The sequence below is a fragment of the Accipiter gentilis genome, chromosome 17 (genome assembly GCF_929443795.1).
Source record: "Accipiter gentilis chromosome 17, bAccGen1.1, whole genome shotgun sequence".
Taxonomy (NCBI): Eukaryota; Metazoa; Chordata; class Aves; order Accipitriformes; family Accipitridae; genus Astur; species Astur gentilis.
In genome coordinates, this window is record NC_064896.1 from 27,126,698 (window position 1) to 27,145,312 (window position 18,615).

The 18,615-nt window shown below is 41.9% G+C and overlaps 1 protein-coding gene across 4 annotated transcripts in view; it reads left to right on the forward strand.

Moving 5' to 3' along the window:
• Positions 1 to 18,615, forward strand: part of ANO1 (anoctamin 1) — an 83,012-nt gene that overhangs the window by 16,858 nt on the left and 47,539 nt on the right. For all 4 annotated transcript variants that reach the window (XM_049821272.1, XM_049821269.1, XM_049821271.1 and 1 more), the window contains exon 2: positions 17,858 to 18,036. In XM_049821272.1, the coding sequence (XP_049677229.1) occupies positions 17,929 to 18,036 (108 nt within the window). In that variant the 5' untranslated portion in view covers positions 17,858 to 17,928. The remainder of the gene's footprint in view (positions 1 to 17,857; positions 18,037 to 18,615) is intronic.

The following is an 18,615-nucleotide window of genomic DNA, read 5'->3' on the forward strand; positions in this document are numbered from 1 at the left end:
ATAACATGATGGAAACGTGTCGGGACATTTTGGTGGCAGTAAGCCCGTGCATACTTGCAACTGAGAGCGCCCTGTCTCTCCTTTGATGCCCCAGTCCGTGCCCTAGTTTCAAATGTCCTTAAGGTTGGCTGCGTTAACGGGAGCCGCCGGTTAATTTGCTCAACTTTGAAAAGCTGTAGTTCAGGGAGCGTGTATGTAACTTAGGGCACGTGAGTAGTCCCATTCAAAAGACGGGGTCTGCTGGTGTGTTGAGCTCGTGCCTGGAGCTGTTAGTCTCCGTTCAGCAATGTAATTAAACCCACTGTTGGTGATGGGCAAGCGAGACGGGCTCTTCCCCGTGCTCTGAAGTGTTTAAATTTAATGGCAGATTTCATAAACAGTCAATGGGCGCTGGCACAGATTGTTCATGAAGGGTGATCCTGACGGCACGTGCCGTTTTATAGTCTCTATATAGGGTGTTTTAAAAATTTATCCTTATGTTAATTTTTTTGTGGAGCTCATGGACACGCTCCAGTTGTGCTCTCCGTGTGCCCAGCTGGGGCTTTCATAGCGATTTTGAGCTTAAGAATACAGGAAATGTAGATGGGAAATGTGGGGGGAAATTATTTTGTGGTGTTAATACCATTTACAGAATTTTTGTGGTGTATTGAAGATTATTGTACGGGGTTTTTGTGACACCTGAGGCCATCAAAGTCACATCATGATAGTGAGAAATTCCCCTTTCTGTGGCTTGCCTGCAGAGAGTGAAAATGAAATGTATCACGTGGACATTATCTGTTGTGTAAAATGGAGGGATTGATGGCTGTTGCTGATGGAGTATTTTTTTTTCTCCCTGTGGTGGCTTTTGTGTTCACTTATTTAATTCAGCTGCGGTCTTAGAGAAACTTAAGATATCAGTTTTGTCTCAGGTCGCTTTCTGGTCAAGGGTGTTATAGAAAAACATTTTACTGCTAGGTGGGAGTATAAGAAAAAAAATGTATCTTTAGAGAAGCTTGAATGACTCCAAATTTCTTTCCTTTTGCTATGTGTTGTTATTGCTCATCCTTGTCACTACTGGAACACTGATGCTTTTGGAAATACCTTTTCAATGTGGTCCTACAAGTTAGCCGGTAATGAACTAGACCTATCTAGCCTGAGAGATCTTCCCTTAGCATCAGCAAGACAAATGGCCTGCTTAAATATGCACAGGTTTGTGTTTTCCTTGATCAGGATTGACGTGCTTTGACCTTAGTTGTACTTACTTCTTTTCAGTTTCTTTATAAAGGAGGCCTTGTAGTCAAGTGGTCAGAGCAGGAGCTAGCAGTCTGACCCGGGTTGTGCCCGTGACTCAAATTGCACTGAGTCAACATGCGTGTCAGCCAATCCAGGCTGCAAACTGAATTATTAAGAATGACTTCAGTAAAATTTTGCATTTGGATTTAGCTTACATGAAGGAGAAAAGGTTTTAAAGCTGTTTGAACAGGGCAGTTTTAACTGGAGAGGGTTGTTTTGGTTTGGTTTTTTTTAAATCTATGTTTGTGTTCTGCTCCACCATGTATTTATTTTAAAATCTAGTTGTGCATCAACACATTCTCAATCTGAAATGTAGATCTCGGACTAAGATGTTTTAAATGTTTGAACTGAATCCAGTTTTAAAGTACCACAGTTATCTAAGAAGTACATCAAAGTTTCCTTCAGTGTTCATTTCTCATTATTATCTGGTCTGGAGTACTGTTTTTCAGTATAATTAGTGTATGTGTTACCGTAAGTTCTCTTTCTGATCTTGCATCAGATGTGCTCTCATGTTTACAGAAGAGAATCTCCTCCAGTATCTCTGAGCCTAAGTTTTACTATGTCAAAAATAAACTTTTGCCCTGATTCCACAATTTTAGATACCAGATCTGTGTACTATCAGGTCACTTAGAAGTACTGGTTTGGTTGTCTTTGCACATGGACACATATGGTTTGCATTTCTATCAAATTCCTCAAAGTACCCAAATGAGTTAACGGTAGCTCTGTTCCTCTATGCCAGCTTTAGGTTGGCTGTGGCAGGACGGTTGATAATAGATCTAAAATAATGCCTGCTGATGCCAAATTGCTCCCCCCCCCCCCCCCCCCCCCCCAAGAATTTCTTGAAACTTGAACCAAAAAAGTGAGTGTATTTACCCTTCAGCATTTTGTGTTAGGTGACTGTGGAGTTTTGGATCTGGAACTAGCAGCCTTAAATCTTACATTGCTAAACCAGACTTCTTGTTTCTTATTTTCCTGGAAAAGGATGTGCTCCCGTGGCTTGGGGTGAGAACCAGGCAAGTGCAAAATACTCCATCTGGGTAGGAATAATTAGCTGGTTAAATAGGAGTTCCTCAGAAAAGGGTCTAGGACTCATAAACTGAGCATTAATCCACAATATCTTATGTTGTAGGGAACACGTAGCAATTCTGCTCAGGGCTGGAAAAGCCTGACCTGGAGTACTTTACCCAGTTTCAGGCATCTTTTTGCAGGAAAAGTGTGTATCATACAGCCTAAAGCTGAGAGGAGAGCAACAAAAATGAGAAGAAATCCAAGAAAATATGTCTTAGAAGAAAGTAGTAGAAGAGAGGCATTGGGGCCAACAAGGTTTGCAAACTTCCGTTTGGGTTTCTAGATAGAATTGCTGTTTGTGGGGGAATATTCATTATCCTTTTCCTATTCTGAGGTGCCCTATGTTAACGTTGAAATTTGTTTGGAACTTGGAGGGAAAAGTCCATGTTACAGGAGGGGAAAGGAAACAGTGGGAAGCCCTCTGTGCACGCATGGCCTCTGTGCCAGCTGCTTTCAGGAACTCCTGGGTCATCATGTCCAAATCTTTGCTATTTTGGGCAACCACATCACAGAATCCCATTCATAAATTTCTCAAGTACCATTATAAAAATAGTTTGATTTTATTTATTTATTTATTTTCTTTTTTGCCTCCATTGCTCTGATACGAACCTCATGCCTCTAATCTGGAGCCTCATCTCTAACGGTCATCTCTGAGTGTTTTAAACGTTAACGTAGCCGCATGTGCGCTTTATTTTTTCTTCATTGCCCTTTGGCTTCTTGACCACTCAACTGGGTGGGAGGGCAGAGGGTAATGAAGGGGTAGTTTTCTAGCCTAAACCACCCAAGTTCTTTTATTGTCTTCTAGAAAGACAAGCTTCTCCCTCCATCGCTGCCACCACCCCCTCAGTCATTTTGCATCCGTTTAAATTTGAGTTAATGTTTCTGAAATAGGGGGTGATGAGTACTGCAGGCAATATCCCAGAGAAACGCTCCTGTTGCTCTTTCATCTTTACTGGAAGTACCTTGCTTGATACACCCTAAATTGTCATTTGCCTTTTTCTGAGCTGTCTCACAGAGGAATAGTTGTGCTGTGACGTGTAAGGAAGGAGTCCCGAAGTATCCTGCAATGCTAGACAGAGCTACCATGTGATACCTCTGGAGGAGATTAGGAACAGCCTGTGTTTGAGCAGAAACCACGTTCCACTGTACTGAGAGCTCTGATGGGCTAGTAAAGGAATTACAGTCATAGGAAAGATATTTTTGTGGGTGTTCCTTGAAATCGAGAAGTCCCATTGCTTTTGGGCACAAGGTGGACAGGCAGTGAGCTTGCAGCTTGGTCATAAGGTGTTAGGTGCAAGTTGGTTTGACACTGTTTTCTGCTGTTCTGCTCTGAGAGCACCTCTGCTATCAGTAGTGACTCGAAGTTCTCAACAGAAAGTGTCTCCCAAGACCAAGACACGGGTGGCTGTGGGAGCAGAGGAGCGTTGTTAGCCGTTTCTTACACTGTCGTGAGGGGGCTCGGGCAATCCAGCAACTTGAAGTTGTTACCTATAGTAAAAACAATTTCTGCGTGATTTACGAGGAAGAAGAGGTTTACAAGGTTGTCCCTTAACTGACATGAGGAAGGACCTGATGTACCAGGTGAGGTTTTCTAGAGATTGAGCGAGAAACATCTCAGCTGGTTTTTGGAGGCGAGGTTTCATGAAGAAGTAGTATCCCAGCTAATCACCCTCATCTCTTTCAGTAGAGGGAATTGCACATCCTCACTGTGGACAGCAAGTCCAGTTTCTGACAGGAGGTATTTCTTACAGGAGTTTAGGCAAGAGATCAGATTTAGAAAACTGAAAAAATGTTTGGTCAGGTGTGGCTTACCACATTCTACGTGGCTATCTTTCACATACTCTGAAAAGTTTGAGAAATTTATTGTCACTGGGACTTGAGCAGAAACAGCTTTGTCTTTGATACCTACAAAGTATGGAGAAGGCAGAACTGTCAGTAAATGGTAAAACCAGTTAAGTATCCTTCCCCAAACCAAAAGACCGAGACTCCAGCTCAAGGGCAGAATAAACCTCGTGCCAGTGGTGGGGAAACTGATGGATTTTAGGATTGCAGAAGCTTGGCATCCCAGCTTAAACTGCCAGCCATTGCACCCATGAGGACTGTGACCCATGAGGATGCAACCAGTGGACCGTGTTTGGTTCCTGATGATGAAACAAGACTTCGTTCAGAAGGGCAGAGTTTTAAAAGGTCATTGCTGGGTGGAAATTTTTATCTGCTGAACGGAATCAATATTTTGCAATTTGTAAATCTTATGGCTGTGTGGTGCGCCCCAGTGATGTTAGTGGATTAATGAAAGATGAATGGCTGTCTGCACACGAAGATACCTTTCCCCCCACCTCTTTTTTTCCTAAGGCATAGCAGCAGCACAACCAGTCACTTCAGTTGTGCTGCTACTAAGAGTTTCCATATTTAAACAGTACTCCAGATTGTTTATTGAAGTGGGTAAGCAATACTCTGGGAATCGCACCATAAATTTCTCAAATAAATAGGCATGAGGAGAGAAGCCAAACAGGATGCAAGTGCTAAAAAGCCTCAAGATTAGCAAGATGTGTCCCCTTCTGTCAAATCAGCAAGTAATTGTTTTACTATGAAAAACAGCATTTCAGATACAGATTTTCTACAATTGGCTGATTTTGGTGCTTGGCTTCTTAAATCTTGCTTAAAAGGTCACAGGCTGAGTCCCTTCTAAGAGCATGAGGGCTGATTAGCAAGCGGGAAGATTAGCAAAGAAAGCACTTGATATTTTCTTGTCCAGGGAGATCCCGACAGGGCGCTGCAGGAATTGTTACGCAGGCTGGAGTAGGTGCGATGAGGCATTTTTTTTCCGCTGGAACATCATGTTCAGGGGTGACAGCATTGGTCTGTAGATATTTTCTCTTGTGAGAACTGGCATTCTAAAGGCTTTGGGCTGGGTCAAGTCATACCTATGTGTATACTTGCTCCAATTCTCAGTACCATTAGAGCATCCAGCCTTCCACAAAATACAGTTTTGTGATGTACTATTGTGGGACCTTAGTCAAGAAGACTTTCTGTGTTTTCTCAAGTTTCCTTGAAGCATCTTGGACTGCTTTGGCTGGAGCTGTCAGGCAATCGCTGTCCTGCCTGTCTTCGGTCACAGGGGCTTTGCAGGCAAGAACCAGCCCGCAGGTAGGGAGGGAATAAGGAATACAAGCTGTTGATCTGGGTTATAAATACTTCCTGAAGGAATACGGTTAGAGACAAAAGTATCAGGAAAGAAATCTTAGTTTCATATAAACAAAAATCATTCTTGTGTTAACATCAGGTAAAGAAAATAAATAGGTTCAGAAACATGACGTGTTGTAACATTGAAATATTTCTTCATGTGAGCATGTGTAGTTATTGCTAGAGGTGCAGTCACTGTTCACTGTCTGGGGGCCCTAATATCCTTTGTGTATGTAATGGTGGTGTACAAAATGCCTATACTCCACCCTGCTCTCTTCACTGCTGGAGGACCTGCTTGGATGGAAGCTGTTCCTCAGGGAGATCTAACATAGCTTTCCCTAACCAAGTCCCCCACCAGTGTGCCCACACCACCCCCCCCATTTTATGGTCTTTTACAGGCTATAAAGCCAGGGAAATCGATTGCACGCACATTTTATCCCAAGTATATCTGCTGCTGTTCCTCTATGGCTCCCATATTGGCAAGAAACATATTTACATCACTTGGAGGGTCATCTTGTTTTTCTCGAGGTGTTTATCACGCGAAGGAGGGGAACAGGGCCATGCGTGTGTGTGTGCTCGGATGCTGGCTGCAGGTGATGCCCTGGTGCTGTTGAGCCAGGTGAAGTACCTGCACCTCTGTATGTCTTTACCAAGCAGCTAGTGGAAGGGTGCCTTGATCTTGAGTTGGGCTGGAGAGCGATAGTGTGAAAATAAAAAGCTACACCGCTAGGAATTTTTTTCAACTACTGCAACTGGTTCAAATATTTTAAACATTGTATGTCTCTCAAATTAATGCATTGTGCAAAAGCTGATCCAGCATTACGACACCTGTTCCACCGTAACCACTGTTGCTCTATCACATCACTTCACAGAATATCTCCCATACATAGCCAGTCATAATAAAAAAATAGGAACAGCTATGGGTTCCAGACATCCAAAAGGTTAGTAAGGCAAATGGTTCAAGGATGTTACTAGCGAGCACTCTCCATTAGATTTGAAATCAGTCAGAATTGCACCACCTTCATTTATATTGACCTAGTTGCCCTCTATTCCTTTAAATACCAGTATTGAAATCATTACTGTGGTCAGGAAGAAGAACTTTTCTTTGTCTTAATCAGCAATAAATTTATTGCAGGTTTGAAAACAATCACTTCAAAGTAATTTCTGAGTAGCTTGAATACTTAAAAAAAAAAAAAAAAAAAAAAAAGATAGAGACTATTCATGAGACTAGAAACCTAGCTGGCAAAAATGCATCATGTTTTGTAAACTGGCTGAACTAACCAACCAACATAGAGTATGTGTTATTAAAAAGCAATAAAGTTTGCAAATAGCAGTTTACAATGTATTTTGAGAAAGTTTATGGAATAACCAATATGCTAAAGTGCAGTATCCAAAGAAATTACTTTTCTAAATAGTCTGGTAAAACAAGATTATTTTTTTTTCATGCAGAGTATTGTTTTTCTAAATGTTTCAATGCTTGAAGATAAGCAATATATTAAAGTTTAATTCCATTTTATTCCATTGTTCAGGGTTTTTTTCACTGAACTGATAAACATTTACTAGATAAATGAACAGAACATTTTCCTTTTTCAAAAAAAAAACCAACCAAAAAAACTAGAAGACAGCAAGTGAAATATTATTCTGCTAACCAAACCAGAAAAACACAATAAAACCTCGTCTTAAGCTTATAAACTTAATCACACTTTAGAGGAAAATAAATTCCTCTCCTAAATTCTGGGATGAAACCTTGGCCCTCTATAAATAACAAGGTTGCAACATCTTCAATGTCTTTCTCAGGAAATATGAAAACAAATAATGTTTTCTCTTTTTCTCTCTATCCGCATTGATGTCAAATGTGTGCTCTTGGCAGGAGTTGCTGTTTCCTTTCTTACCCAGCGTATCTTCAGGCAGACCATCACCAAACACATGGGTGCGATGCATTTTGGTTTGCTTCATGGCTGTATTTTGCTAAAGTCTCAGAGCTGTAGAAAGAATTAAAAAAACCAACACTAAAACATTTTTTGGCGGAGCCTTACATTGTACAGTCCAGGAACGACTGATACCATTTGCTTGCTGGACCATAATGGAACAGCTACAATTTGGGAATTAACAGAATATTTGGCTACAAAAGAGACATACTGTTTGAAACGGTATCATTTCTATTTTTTGTTTTGGTGGGCCATATGTTTATGGTGCTCAGGGTTGTTTCATCAAGGGAGGAGGCTTTGCACCTGGTACTAAAGAGAGATTATTGAGAGTATGTCATAGGAAGACTAAGGACCACCTGGTGATGCTTGTAGTTGTTAGTCTATTTCTGGGGATGATTTCTCAAAGAATAATGAACAAGAGAGAAAGGGCTCGCTCTTTTGCTATCCATCTCACACTTTCTGAGATAAAATACTGGACTATAGTTGCCCTTTATTATTTCTTAGTTTCAGTAGTGCATTAGTGTCATAGATGATCATCTTAATGATTAGAAAAATTGTCCTTTTTTTGGAGGACATCTCTTTGATTTTGCCAAGATGTCCTTGTTTATACACAGGTTGACCACAATGATCTTTCAAAATATGTGTCTTAGGTTCTCATGATATGAACTCATATTGGTTGGGTTGGGTTTTGTTTTGTTTGGGGGTTTTTTTGCAGGGGCAGGGTGGGAGCGGTTAAGTGCCTACATGCTGGCCTTCATGCAGAAATCTGCTTCTTTAAGGGCCATGCCTTTGGTATGGATTCTGAAGTCCTTTTGGAAAAGTAGCGCTGCAGAGCAAATGCAAGCAAGTTAGGAATGAAACCTGGAAATCTGGATAGAGATTTTGGCCTAGTTGCCTTTGACCACCTGCAGCACCCACAGAGCCCTCCACGCTCTGCTACTTTCTTTCTCTTTTACAGTCGACAGCAATTTCATGGCAGTTTCCTCTCCTTTGGTCTTTGGTAGTAAATGCGGATGGACTGATGTGCCTTTGGATAATCCTGGCTTTTTAATAAGTCTGTCCCCTGTTACAAAACCTACAGAGCAGCAGTTTACACTTAGACTCGGTCTTGACTGCTCTTTTGATATGAAGATGTAGTAGATAGTAAAGATTGTCGAAAGCTCATTAAGGAAGGGACTTGGTGAGCCTGGGCACCACGTTGCTGTCATTATCGGCTTCCCTGCCGAGGGCCAAACTACAAAGAATGTCTATCTCTGCTCAAACATTTCAAGCGTGCCTTTCATCTGGGGGTCTCGAAATGCCTTACCAAGGCACTGCCCAGTCCTTCCTCTTGCTGGCACTGAAGGGAAGCTGGCTTTGTTGACAGATTGGTTTTCTGCTCCAAGGATTTTGCCACCCAAGATGGGACCACCAGGAATCTTAAGCAGGAGTATCTTATTTTCTTATAGCGTGCGTTTCTGCACCCTCTGGCGCAGGGCAAGCTAGCCGGCCGGCACGTGGCACCTTTCTGGAGCATTAGCCGCTGGGCAAGTCAGATCTCCGCTCTTCCTTAAAAGCAAGGAGGAGACTGCCTGCTTGCATAGTCACTTCTTAGGTCTTCTGCCTCTGGTATGCCTCAACTTAGTTCATTAAGACTGGAGAATGCAGCGAATGGTGTTCTCGGGGGTAGACAAGAGTTAACAGAGCTTTTCCCCTCCATTGATTTGCGTTCACTTGCTCGGGGAGAGAGAGAGATGGTTTCAACTGCCAGTGAAACTTAGAAGTTTATGGTCATATAGCAGTGTTGCTCCACATCTAAGTTAAAACTGCAGCTGCGTGAAGAAAACTTGCTAGAACCAAGCTTTTGCTCAATGCAGGATTTTGGTTTTATTTCCTCAAATAGCACAGAGCTAGAGGCTGCACTGGGAACTTGGATGAATATCAGCTACCACCATCTCGCTATCAAATGAGCTCCACCTGCTTCGGCACACCCAAAGAACATATCTGAGGTGGAGTTCTGCCGTACAAAACCCAACCCCACCCGGAGCGACCGGCTCTTTCAGCGCAAACATAGAAGAGCTGCGGTTACTGAATGTCGTGGCTGTAGTCAAAACCACCTTTATCAAGTTAGCAAAACCTGCCAAGACTTCCCTGCCTAAGTCTATGCAGTCTGAATGCTCTTGTGACTTTGATGCATGGAAATTTAGACATGAGTGCACATGTTTCATGATTAAGACTTTAAATGGGAAACCTCTCGGATCAAAAGCAGCTTTCTCAGTCAGTATATACTATGGGCTGAGCCCCAAGCTGCAGGCTGTGACTGATACTTAACAGTAAAACTGATAATCTTTGGATCCTCATTTTCACATGGTTGGTATAAGGAGCTCTTTGTCATAGCCTGGTGAAGGAAAATACACCTAATATTTTAAATGTATTTAGAGATCTTTAAAAGCTGCTGTGAGAGTTTAGGCGTACATTGTCCCAAAACATACCAATTCTTTCCCCATAATCTCTTTTTTAGTATTTTTTTCCTCTACTCTCACTGCTCAAATTGGTAAAAACTGCCTTCCATTGGAACATTCAAACAAAAATAATGAGCATCATAACCCTTCAAAACGTGACTAACAGGATTCGTAGAGCACAGATTCAGTGGATCTTCCATATCTAGTCCATCCTCTTGTTCTAACGATATGTATAACTCAGAATATGCCGTTGCAGAGTGCATTCAAGGAAGTCAGCAGTACGCATTTTGGAAGTCAGCAGTAACTCATATAAGAAAGAGGATTAACAGCCTTTAGTCCCAATACATTTCAATGAATCACGCCAGTGCTTCTGCTCTCGTTAAAACTAATATAAAATGCAAAAAAAATGTTGCAAGAATTATTCTGTATGTGTAGCAAATTAACTAGGAGCAGAATTTCGCTCACTTTGTCTATTTTGCTATGAAGTACTATCAAATTACAGAAATACAGAAATAATTTGTAAAACTGTAGCTACAGTTTGCAAAGAACCATCTGCAGTGGACTTGAGCATGGCTTTAATGCTACTTTTTGTGGTATAGCAACAGAAGTAAATCTGAAATATTTTTCCAGTGTCTGGTAGAAGAAAAGTGTTTAATTTAAGTATTTTAGAACTATATCTGAAAACAGACTTACTTAATAGAATATTAAATAGTTGTTGGTAGTTGCAGGGGGGAAAATGCAACTTGTCTTGTGGGGGGGAGGCTTTGTGTGTCTTTCCAGGGTCTAAATAAACGGGCAATATGAGTCTTGTTGCGGTAGAAGTTGTATTTGCTGGTCCTTTATGTGCTGTTGAAAATGCCATTTCAATCAACATGTTCATTTTACTATCATTATGGTTTTCAAGTGATTTTGCTCTTTGTTTTTACATTTCACAAGGCTTGTGTCGGATTAGATGTGTTCAAGCCCAGGGCTACATACTGCAAACAGGGTAAATTAATCTTTAAAAACAGAAATAGAAGGGCAGAAATAGAAATGATGTCATAGTTGTGTGTCCTTCTAACCTTCTTTTAACATGTTGCTGACAATAACAGATCAATAACTTCAAAGCTGTAGACAGCCTTCCAGGAAACTGCAGCCCCACTCTGGAGACCCACCGTTGGTAAGTCAGTACTGAGAGATACAGCTAAGCAAGCTGAAGTTTCGAATAATCCTGCCAGGAGCTGACTTTTCTCCACCCATATGACAGGAGTTGGTTTCCAGGCTCCCAAATACCGGACAAAACGTCTCTGAATGAGCTCTGCCGTTCGGCATAATACAGAGCGCTAACAAAGTTGTCAGCGTCAGCTATATTAAGATTGTCCTGCTTTAAAAGTATTTCTGTTCCGTAAAGGAAGCTGTCCATGGAATCCAAGTTGTATTTCACTGTTCGACCGTTTTCCTTTCTTAATGGATTGGATCATAACTTCCTGTTTGCTTCATTAAGGCAATACCCTGCACAGACCTAGGCCACAGCCAAGGTTTAAAATAAATGCAAAAGCAGAGGAGATGGGCGAGTTCCAGGCTGTCCTACTTAGCGTGGTGCTACAGAAGATGAAAAGGGCAGGGAGTCCCCGCTCTCCAGGCGGGTGGACGGGAGGTGTTAACATCCCCGAAAGCGTTAATCTTGCCCGGGGGGTAGGTCGGTTGACTTTTACGGCGGCAGCCCGTTGCCTGCCAGGCCAGTCAATGGTATTAGTGCCACCTCCTGCACCCCCAGAAGGAGTGCAGCTAGAGGCAACAGCTGGCTGCTCACAGCTGGAGAGGCCAGGGAAAATTTAAATCAAATGGTCACAGATGTGGATCTAATCAGTGCTTAACTTCTGGACTTCGAACAGAACAAAAGTTCAGGACACGTACGAGTGCTCCTTGGAGAGCTCTGTGGTTCCTGACCGGGCTGTTGGTCTCAGGCCAGTGCCTCGTAAACAGGTGTCGGCGTCCCAAAAAAAGAACTCCCCTCTTTGCCAGCGGCGGGTATCCTCGCTGGCGTTCCCGCGGCAGAGCTTCGCGGGCCAGGAGGAATGACCCATAGGTCAGGAATGAAACACGCTGGTGGGGTGGCATACTGAGGCTTCCTTGACATTTGCCTTGCCTTATTTTTCCCAGACTCCAAATCTGACAACCTCTTAATATATCAGGAGGGAAAAAAAAATAAAAATAAAACCAAACCAAAAAAGAGGAGGAAGTGATAGGTAAGTCGCTTGGGAGAATTTTTTATTTTTCCTTCATAGCCCAAGGATTAACCTGTAGCTTTGAATTTGGAAGATAGAGGAAGTAAAGAAATGGGGAAGAATGTGCTGAAGGAGGATTCTGCTGCTAGGGGGCAATATATAGTAAGCAGAAACCCACTAAGGCGTTTTCTCTCAGTATCTATCAAACTTTTTTTTAAAAAGAACCCAAATCCTAAAAATATCCTACATACTGCATACACTAGCATTTCTTCTGCAGAAAAAGCATAGTGTAAACAAAATATACAACCTATATTTATATGTGTGTGAGCGTGTTTGGGTTTTGGGGGTTTTTTACATACATATATATGCGTGTGAATGTGCATGACTTCCTTAATATGCTTCTGCCCTATTGCAGTAGGGTCATTACCAGTTCTGGGACCTGTGCACAGCACTTTTTCTTGTTAATGTGTATAAAACAAATCTCTTCAAGAAATCTAAACCCCATATGTTAGTATTTCAGAAGTTTTGTGAAGAATTGGTGTTACGGCTCCTTTAAAACAATTCGCTTAGGGAATTTATCCTCCATGATTCTTAATTTTTCGTTCTGAATTCTATCACAGTTTATGTGAGGCAAAATGATAAGAACGTGGATATTTAAAAGTCTTAAATCAGATGGTCTTGTAACTCCCCTGCTTATTTCTTGTTGAGAAGGAGCGGGACAGCTAACTTAGGTTCTTGTTCACCTGGTCACCAAAGTCCAATGAAGAAGCATTGTCTAAACGAGTAAAGGTTACAGCATAACGTGCCAAATTTCTGTGGTCGAAAATTTATTGTTAATTAATTAGTGTTAATTTTTGCAACAAGAGTTTAAGGACTTTTTACAGCTGCAGCTGAAGTTTGAACAAAGGAGCAGATGTTTGCACGTTCGAGGGTTTTTTTATTAATTTAATCTTGTTTCCCCTATTGTTCAGAGTGAGAGACTCACTGGAGATTTAGGGGGAGAAGTAACTGCTGCAAAGACACAAGGCACGCACAGACCCTCCTTACTGTTACCGTGCACTTGTCTCTTCTGGTCTTTTCATTCACCAGTTTCTGTCCTCACGCTCTCATCTCTGTGATTCATTTAGTTTACCTACTTCAGATGAATATAGTGCTTGCTTATTTTATACTGGAAATGGCACAGAGCTCGTTGTACCTGATGGATCTTACAAAGAAATCATTTCAGAATGGCTAAGATATTTCTAACTTTACTGCAGTTTGCAAGGCCATTGTAGCATCTCCATGCTCCAAATTGCAGCTGCTGGCTCAGCGTAATCCACAACATCCCAAGATCTCTGGGAAAACTCCTACAGAGAGCAGAAAGGTAGCTTGAGAGCTGCTGCAAACATCTGATTTTCTGTCTTCTTTTTCTTGCTCTTCCGTGTTACCTCACTCCTAACAAAAAAGGGGTGGCTGTTAAGATACATGTGTGGTCACGTACCCTATGGAGCTGTTCCTAAACACAAGTGCTGCCTAAAAGCCTGTTCTTTTATATCAGCTATGAAAAATACAGCATTATTAACAGGAATTACCTGGCAGCGCCTGTGCTAGGGAAGGTAGAAGTTCTATACATGTCTGACGTTCACCAATTATTTTCTCAAACCTGGATTGAAATTGGTATCAAATGCTTTTCAGCATTCTGCACTTGTACAGAATGTGGGTGTTTTGAGACAGGCAAGGAATACTTTAAAGTATATTGTTATATATTGTATACTTGGCAGGGTGTTCTGCAATTCGTAGGAAATATTGGGAAATGACAAAGCAATACATAATAAAGTGTAAAAGAAGCATCGGGTGTGTCTGAGTCTATGTTCCAGGAATATTAGAAACTTCTGCTGTCTCAATATCCCTGGGTTTCTGAACAGCAGCTGTGGATACAGAGGAGAAAGGCCTGATTGGTTATATGGCTGTGTTGAAATACGTTGAATGCTTCTTCAAGTCTGTGTTGTAGTGTTTTCTGGTTAGTAAATAGAAGAGAGTGCTTTAGTCAACGTTAGAAAGCAGCGAAGCTAGCAATTCTCACAATACTCTCCTCTTTCAGCTCCCAACAAAGAGATGTAGATGTGACTTTCGCTGAATTAGGACATTAATGTACTTTGTGCTCTTCATATTACATCTAATATCTTGGCATAAATAATTCTGAACGTGAATTTATTTTGAGATTAAATTATTGTCCTTATTTAATATAATTAACACAAAATAGAGATTCATGTTTTTAAGTCTTTAAAGTACTCTATTCCACATAAAAAGGTGTTTTGTGTTCTGCAATAGAATGCTTTGCCCTCTGCCAAATCAGCATAAGTGAACTAGTTATAATCCCTGTGCGTTTATAATTACCGAAGTGGTTTGGATGGCTTTACTTAGTACTAAATCCTGACATCATCTTTAAGTACAGAAATCAAACTTGTTGTAATTAAGATTGTATCAATAAAGTTCTCACTTCTCACATCTTTTCCAGTAGTCATAATAAACCAAAATTGTATGATTCATTGCCTGCTTTAAGTATTTGTTCTTTCCGATATTGCCAGGCTACTGATGTGTAAACAGAAATATAAATGTATGCTTGCGGATGGGTGATTGTTTGGGCTTGCACAATAGTACTGAATCATTTGAGCAGGTCTCCTTGCTCTGTACCGTGGACTTAACAAAAGCCGCTCAGAAGTTGCTCAGAAGTGCAGCTCCAGAGCACAGGTTGCTCGTTAGGACTCAATGAAGCTTGTGATTTTCTGCTCTAAACATATTCCATCCTAACTGTAATTTCTAAACTAGCACTTTTCGGTTCACGGGATCATTATGAGATACACAAAATATTCAGATTCATAGTCAGTAAATGGTGCTTCTCTTCTAATATCCTCTGTAATCTGCTGAAGTAACTAGGTTTTCTTTAGTACGTGTGTGAAATGAGGAAAAAGGAGAGAAGACTTTTACAGCACTTAAGCTATTGTTTCTAGAAAGTTGTTTCAGGCATTCTTCCGAGTAAAAACACAGGCTGTTATGCTTATGAAGTTCCCAAAGTTGGTGGATTATTATAGGAGTATTTTACAGCTATAGAATAAAAGCTTGAGTACATAGGAATCTGCAGCTGATCACATTTGTAGCAATTCCCATGCATTCAGGGAGTGTGTGTGTGTACATGCATGTGTATGTTGGGAAAAAGAGAACATACGAGTGTAAGGAATTGTTACAAACATGCTAGTCGCTCCCATGAGACAGCTGATTTTTTTGGCTGCATCTCTATATTACCCCATAAAAAACTTCTTTAACTATCGCAAATTGTTGTTCAAGTGATTTACTGGGTTTGAGGATGCTGGCCCAAGATCGCAAGCCTGGCATCTTTGCTGAGATAACAAGCTGAGAATTTTAAAGAAAAGCCACGAACAGCAGCACAGATCTGCAGAGATGTGGGCGTTGCGTGCTGTGCGCATGAAATATGTAAGGATAATTGCTGCCCAGATTTTATGCAAAGGTGATTCTGTTAATGAGCACTGCAGTTCCTAGGAAAGCCGGCAGCTTCTAGAGAATCGCTTGGGGCAGCAGATTTCCCAGATACAGGAACTGAAATGAAGATCCACAACTCATGGTGTTTGTGAGTTCCAGAGAAGTATGACTTTCATACTAATAATGTTTATCTTACTCTGATAAGCTCAAGAAATGTGCCAAGGCTTTGGCTGCACCTTCCTCCTCTGCCGCTGCAGGTTGTTGTCCATGCTAAGTCCTGCGTGTTGCCATGAAGAACCCGGATCGCAGGTTCGTGCAGTGCCCTCCCAACATTAACGTTGGGTCAGGTTGCTTGCGGCCATGTGTGGTCAGCTCTGACCATCTCCACGGGTGGATGGAGATTTGCAGCTTCGCTGGGCCCTTGCCCTATTATGTGATCAGCCTCGTTGTTAAAGAATTAAGATTTTTTTTTTAATGTCTGGTGATAATTTCCCTTGTTGCGACTTGTGTCTGTAGCCTCCCATCCTTTTTCTGTGCCCCTGTGAGAAGAATCTGGCTCTGCCATGTCTGTACCTGCTCCGTAAGTAGCTGAAGGCAGGAATAGGACCCCATCGTTTGCCTTTTCTTTGGGCTCGATAAGCACGGGTCTCAGCCTCTGCTCATGCACTCGAGCTGCCTGACCATCTTGATGGTCTTCCACTGGACTTGCTCAAGTTTGTCAATGTCCTTCTTGTGCTGAGGAGCCAAAACTGGGCACAGCACTCTAGCTGTGGTCTGGCGAGTGTCAAATAGAGGAGAAAATCGCTTCCCTAGACCTGCTGTCTTTGCTTTCTTACTAACGGAGTCCAGTGTGCAGCTATCCTTCACCACTAAAGACAATCGCTCACTTTGAACCTGTCCACCAAGAGACCTGGGTCCCTTTCTGCAGAGCTACTTTCTGTCCGGTCCATGCCCACACAGTTTGTGCTCGAGACCGCTCTGTCCGAGGGCAGCACTTGTTGAGTTTCGCGAGGCTGCTCTCAGCCCATTTTTCCAGCCTATCGAGACCCGTCGAAGTGGCAACCTTACCTTCCAGCTTATCAACCATGCTCCTCGGTTTCACGTCATCTGCAAACTTGTTGGAGAATGTGATTTTCCCTGTTTCTTCCTTCCATGTCATCCCTGAGGTTCAACCAAATCCAGATGGGTAGTTTGGGGAAAAGGAGTAACATGCTCTTAGGCTAAGACATAGCCGAATAAAATGCGATATCTGTGCTCACCTCATCATAAGCTTAGTGGCAGCTCTAGGTAGGGAAGTATTTTTCCTAATGGGTTAATTCTGTACAATTTCTGCTACCATCTGCTCCAGAGACAGAGTGTTGAACTGGTTGCAGCAACAGACTGTTGTAATATAGCTGCTATTAGAGCATGCTCCTCTGCATGTTTTTGTTGTTTGTTCTTTGGGGGAGAGTTAGTTTAGTATCCATTCAAGGCTAAATTCTAAAATTCTTGCTTTATCTTCACTCTTTCAACAAGCAAATCCTGCTCCTGTGTGGTTTAAAAAAAAGGGCATAATGGTGTAGTAATTTACTTCAATGTCAAAATGAATCAAATCTTGGAAAACTTTGCCTTCTGTTGCTTGCATAAATGCGCATATACAAATACTAGTTTGCATTTTACCAAATATCTGGTTGCTCAGTTTGTAGTGAAATTTTTACAGTAAATCCTTTAGCCCATCTCTATACTTAAACAGTAAGTGGAAACAGTGCGGGTGTCTGGCAGGTTAAGAGGGACAAACCCCCAGATTTTTGAGACTACTTAAATAAGAATGGTTCAGTAAATCAGATGCAGTACATAGGTACTTGAGGGGAAACCCACTACTTAGTTTTTCAGCACAAACAAGTGCTTGTTGAAGGAGAAAATGCCTACTGAAAAGGGGAAAACACCATGCCACCTATCATCACCAGCTAAGCCTCAGACTATTTTTCTTCTTTTCCCCTTTTTTCCTTCTCTTCCCAAGAAATATAATCCTGCTGTGAGACCATACAGTAAACACATCCTGAGCCAGCAGTGCAGAAAAGAAGTTGACTGAGCACTGCTTTGGAGGAGGAGACCTAGGTAGGGCTGAAGAGGGCTGTGGGAAAGCTGAGAAGGGAGGCACGGAGAAGGGGTGGGAGCCCTGCAGAAGGGCTCATTGGCAGAAGAAGGCAGGAACAGGATACGTTTCAGCTTTTGGGTGGCTCTGGGAGGAGCAAGTGTTGGGATTAAAGTGTCTTGATGAAACTGTTCCTTTTCTTTTCAGACGCAGGCAGTGAGTTTCATGGAGTGGATTTTCTGCCAGAAGATCTCAGCGAGGCTCCAGAGGAGACAGGAATGAGGGTGAACAAGAAATACTCCTGTCTACCTGCTGAGGAGAAGGGGATCCACATTATCAACATCCGAGCTATTGAGGATATAGGATATGACCAGCATGAGAGTACAGTGAGTAAAGGACTGGCCAGATGTGTCATAACTGGCTTACTGCGCTTTACCCCTTAGCTTATTTTTCATTCTTTCCATTCCCAGGATGCCCTGAAATCCTCTCCCTCCCTTTTTTCAGAAGTGCTGAGAAGGATTGCCACCAGCCACAGTACATGCTAATTTAGTGGGTTTTGTTCTTTGGTGTGAAGGAGGGAAGCAAGGGATCCTTGTTTAACCTGTAGCCTAAAAAGGGGTTGGCTATTCTCAGAGTAAGTGATCTGGCAATAAGGTTGTGGCAACCTTTAAATCTCTTTGCGCACATAGAGTAGAACAGAAAAAAAAGTCTAAAATGTCATGTAAAAGCTGTCGTTAACATAGGTAACATTAAACTTATAGTCTGTAGCACACAATAGAGGTTAGATTTCCAGCGTCATTAGTTGCACCTTGGTTAAATTCTTTTACGCTGATTTTAAAGAAAGTTAGTAACGTGAATACCCAACAGGATTAGGAGTTGGTTATGTCATAAACGCATAAAAAGGAGTTTATTCAGGTGAAGGAGTTGAGGTGGAGTGGGCTATATAACAGATCCCACTGGGGAAA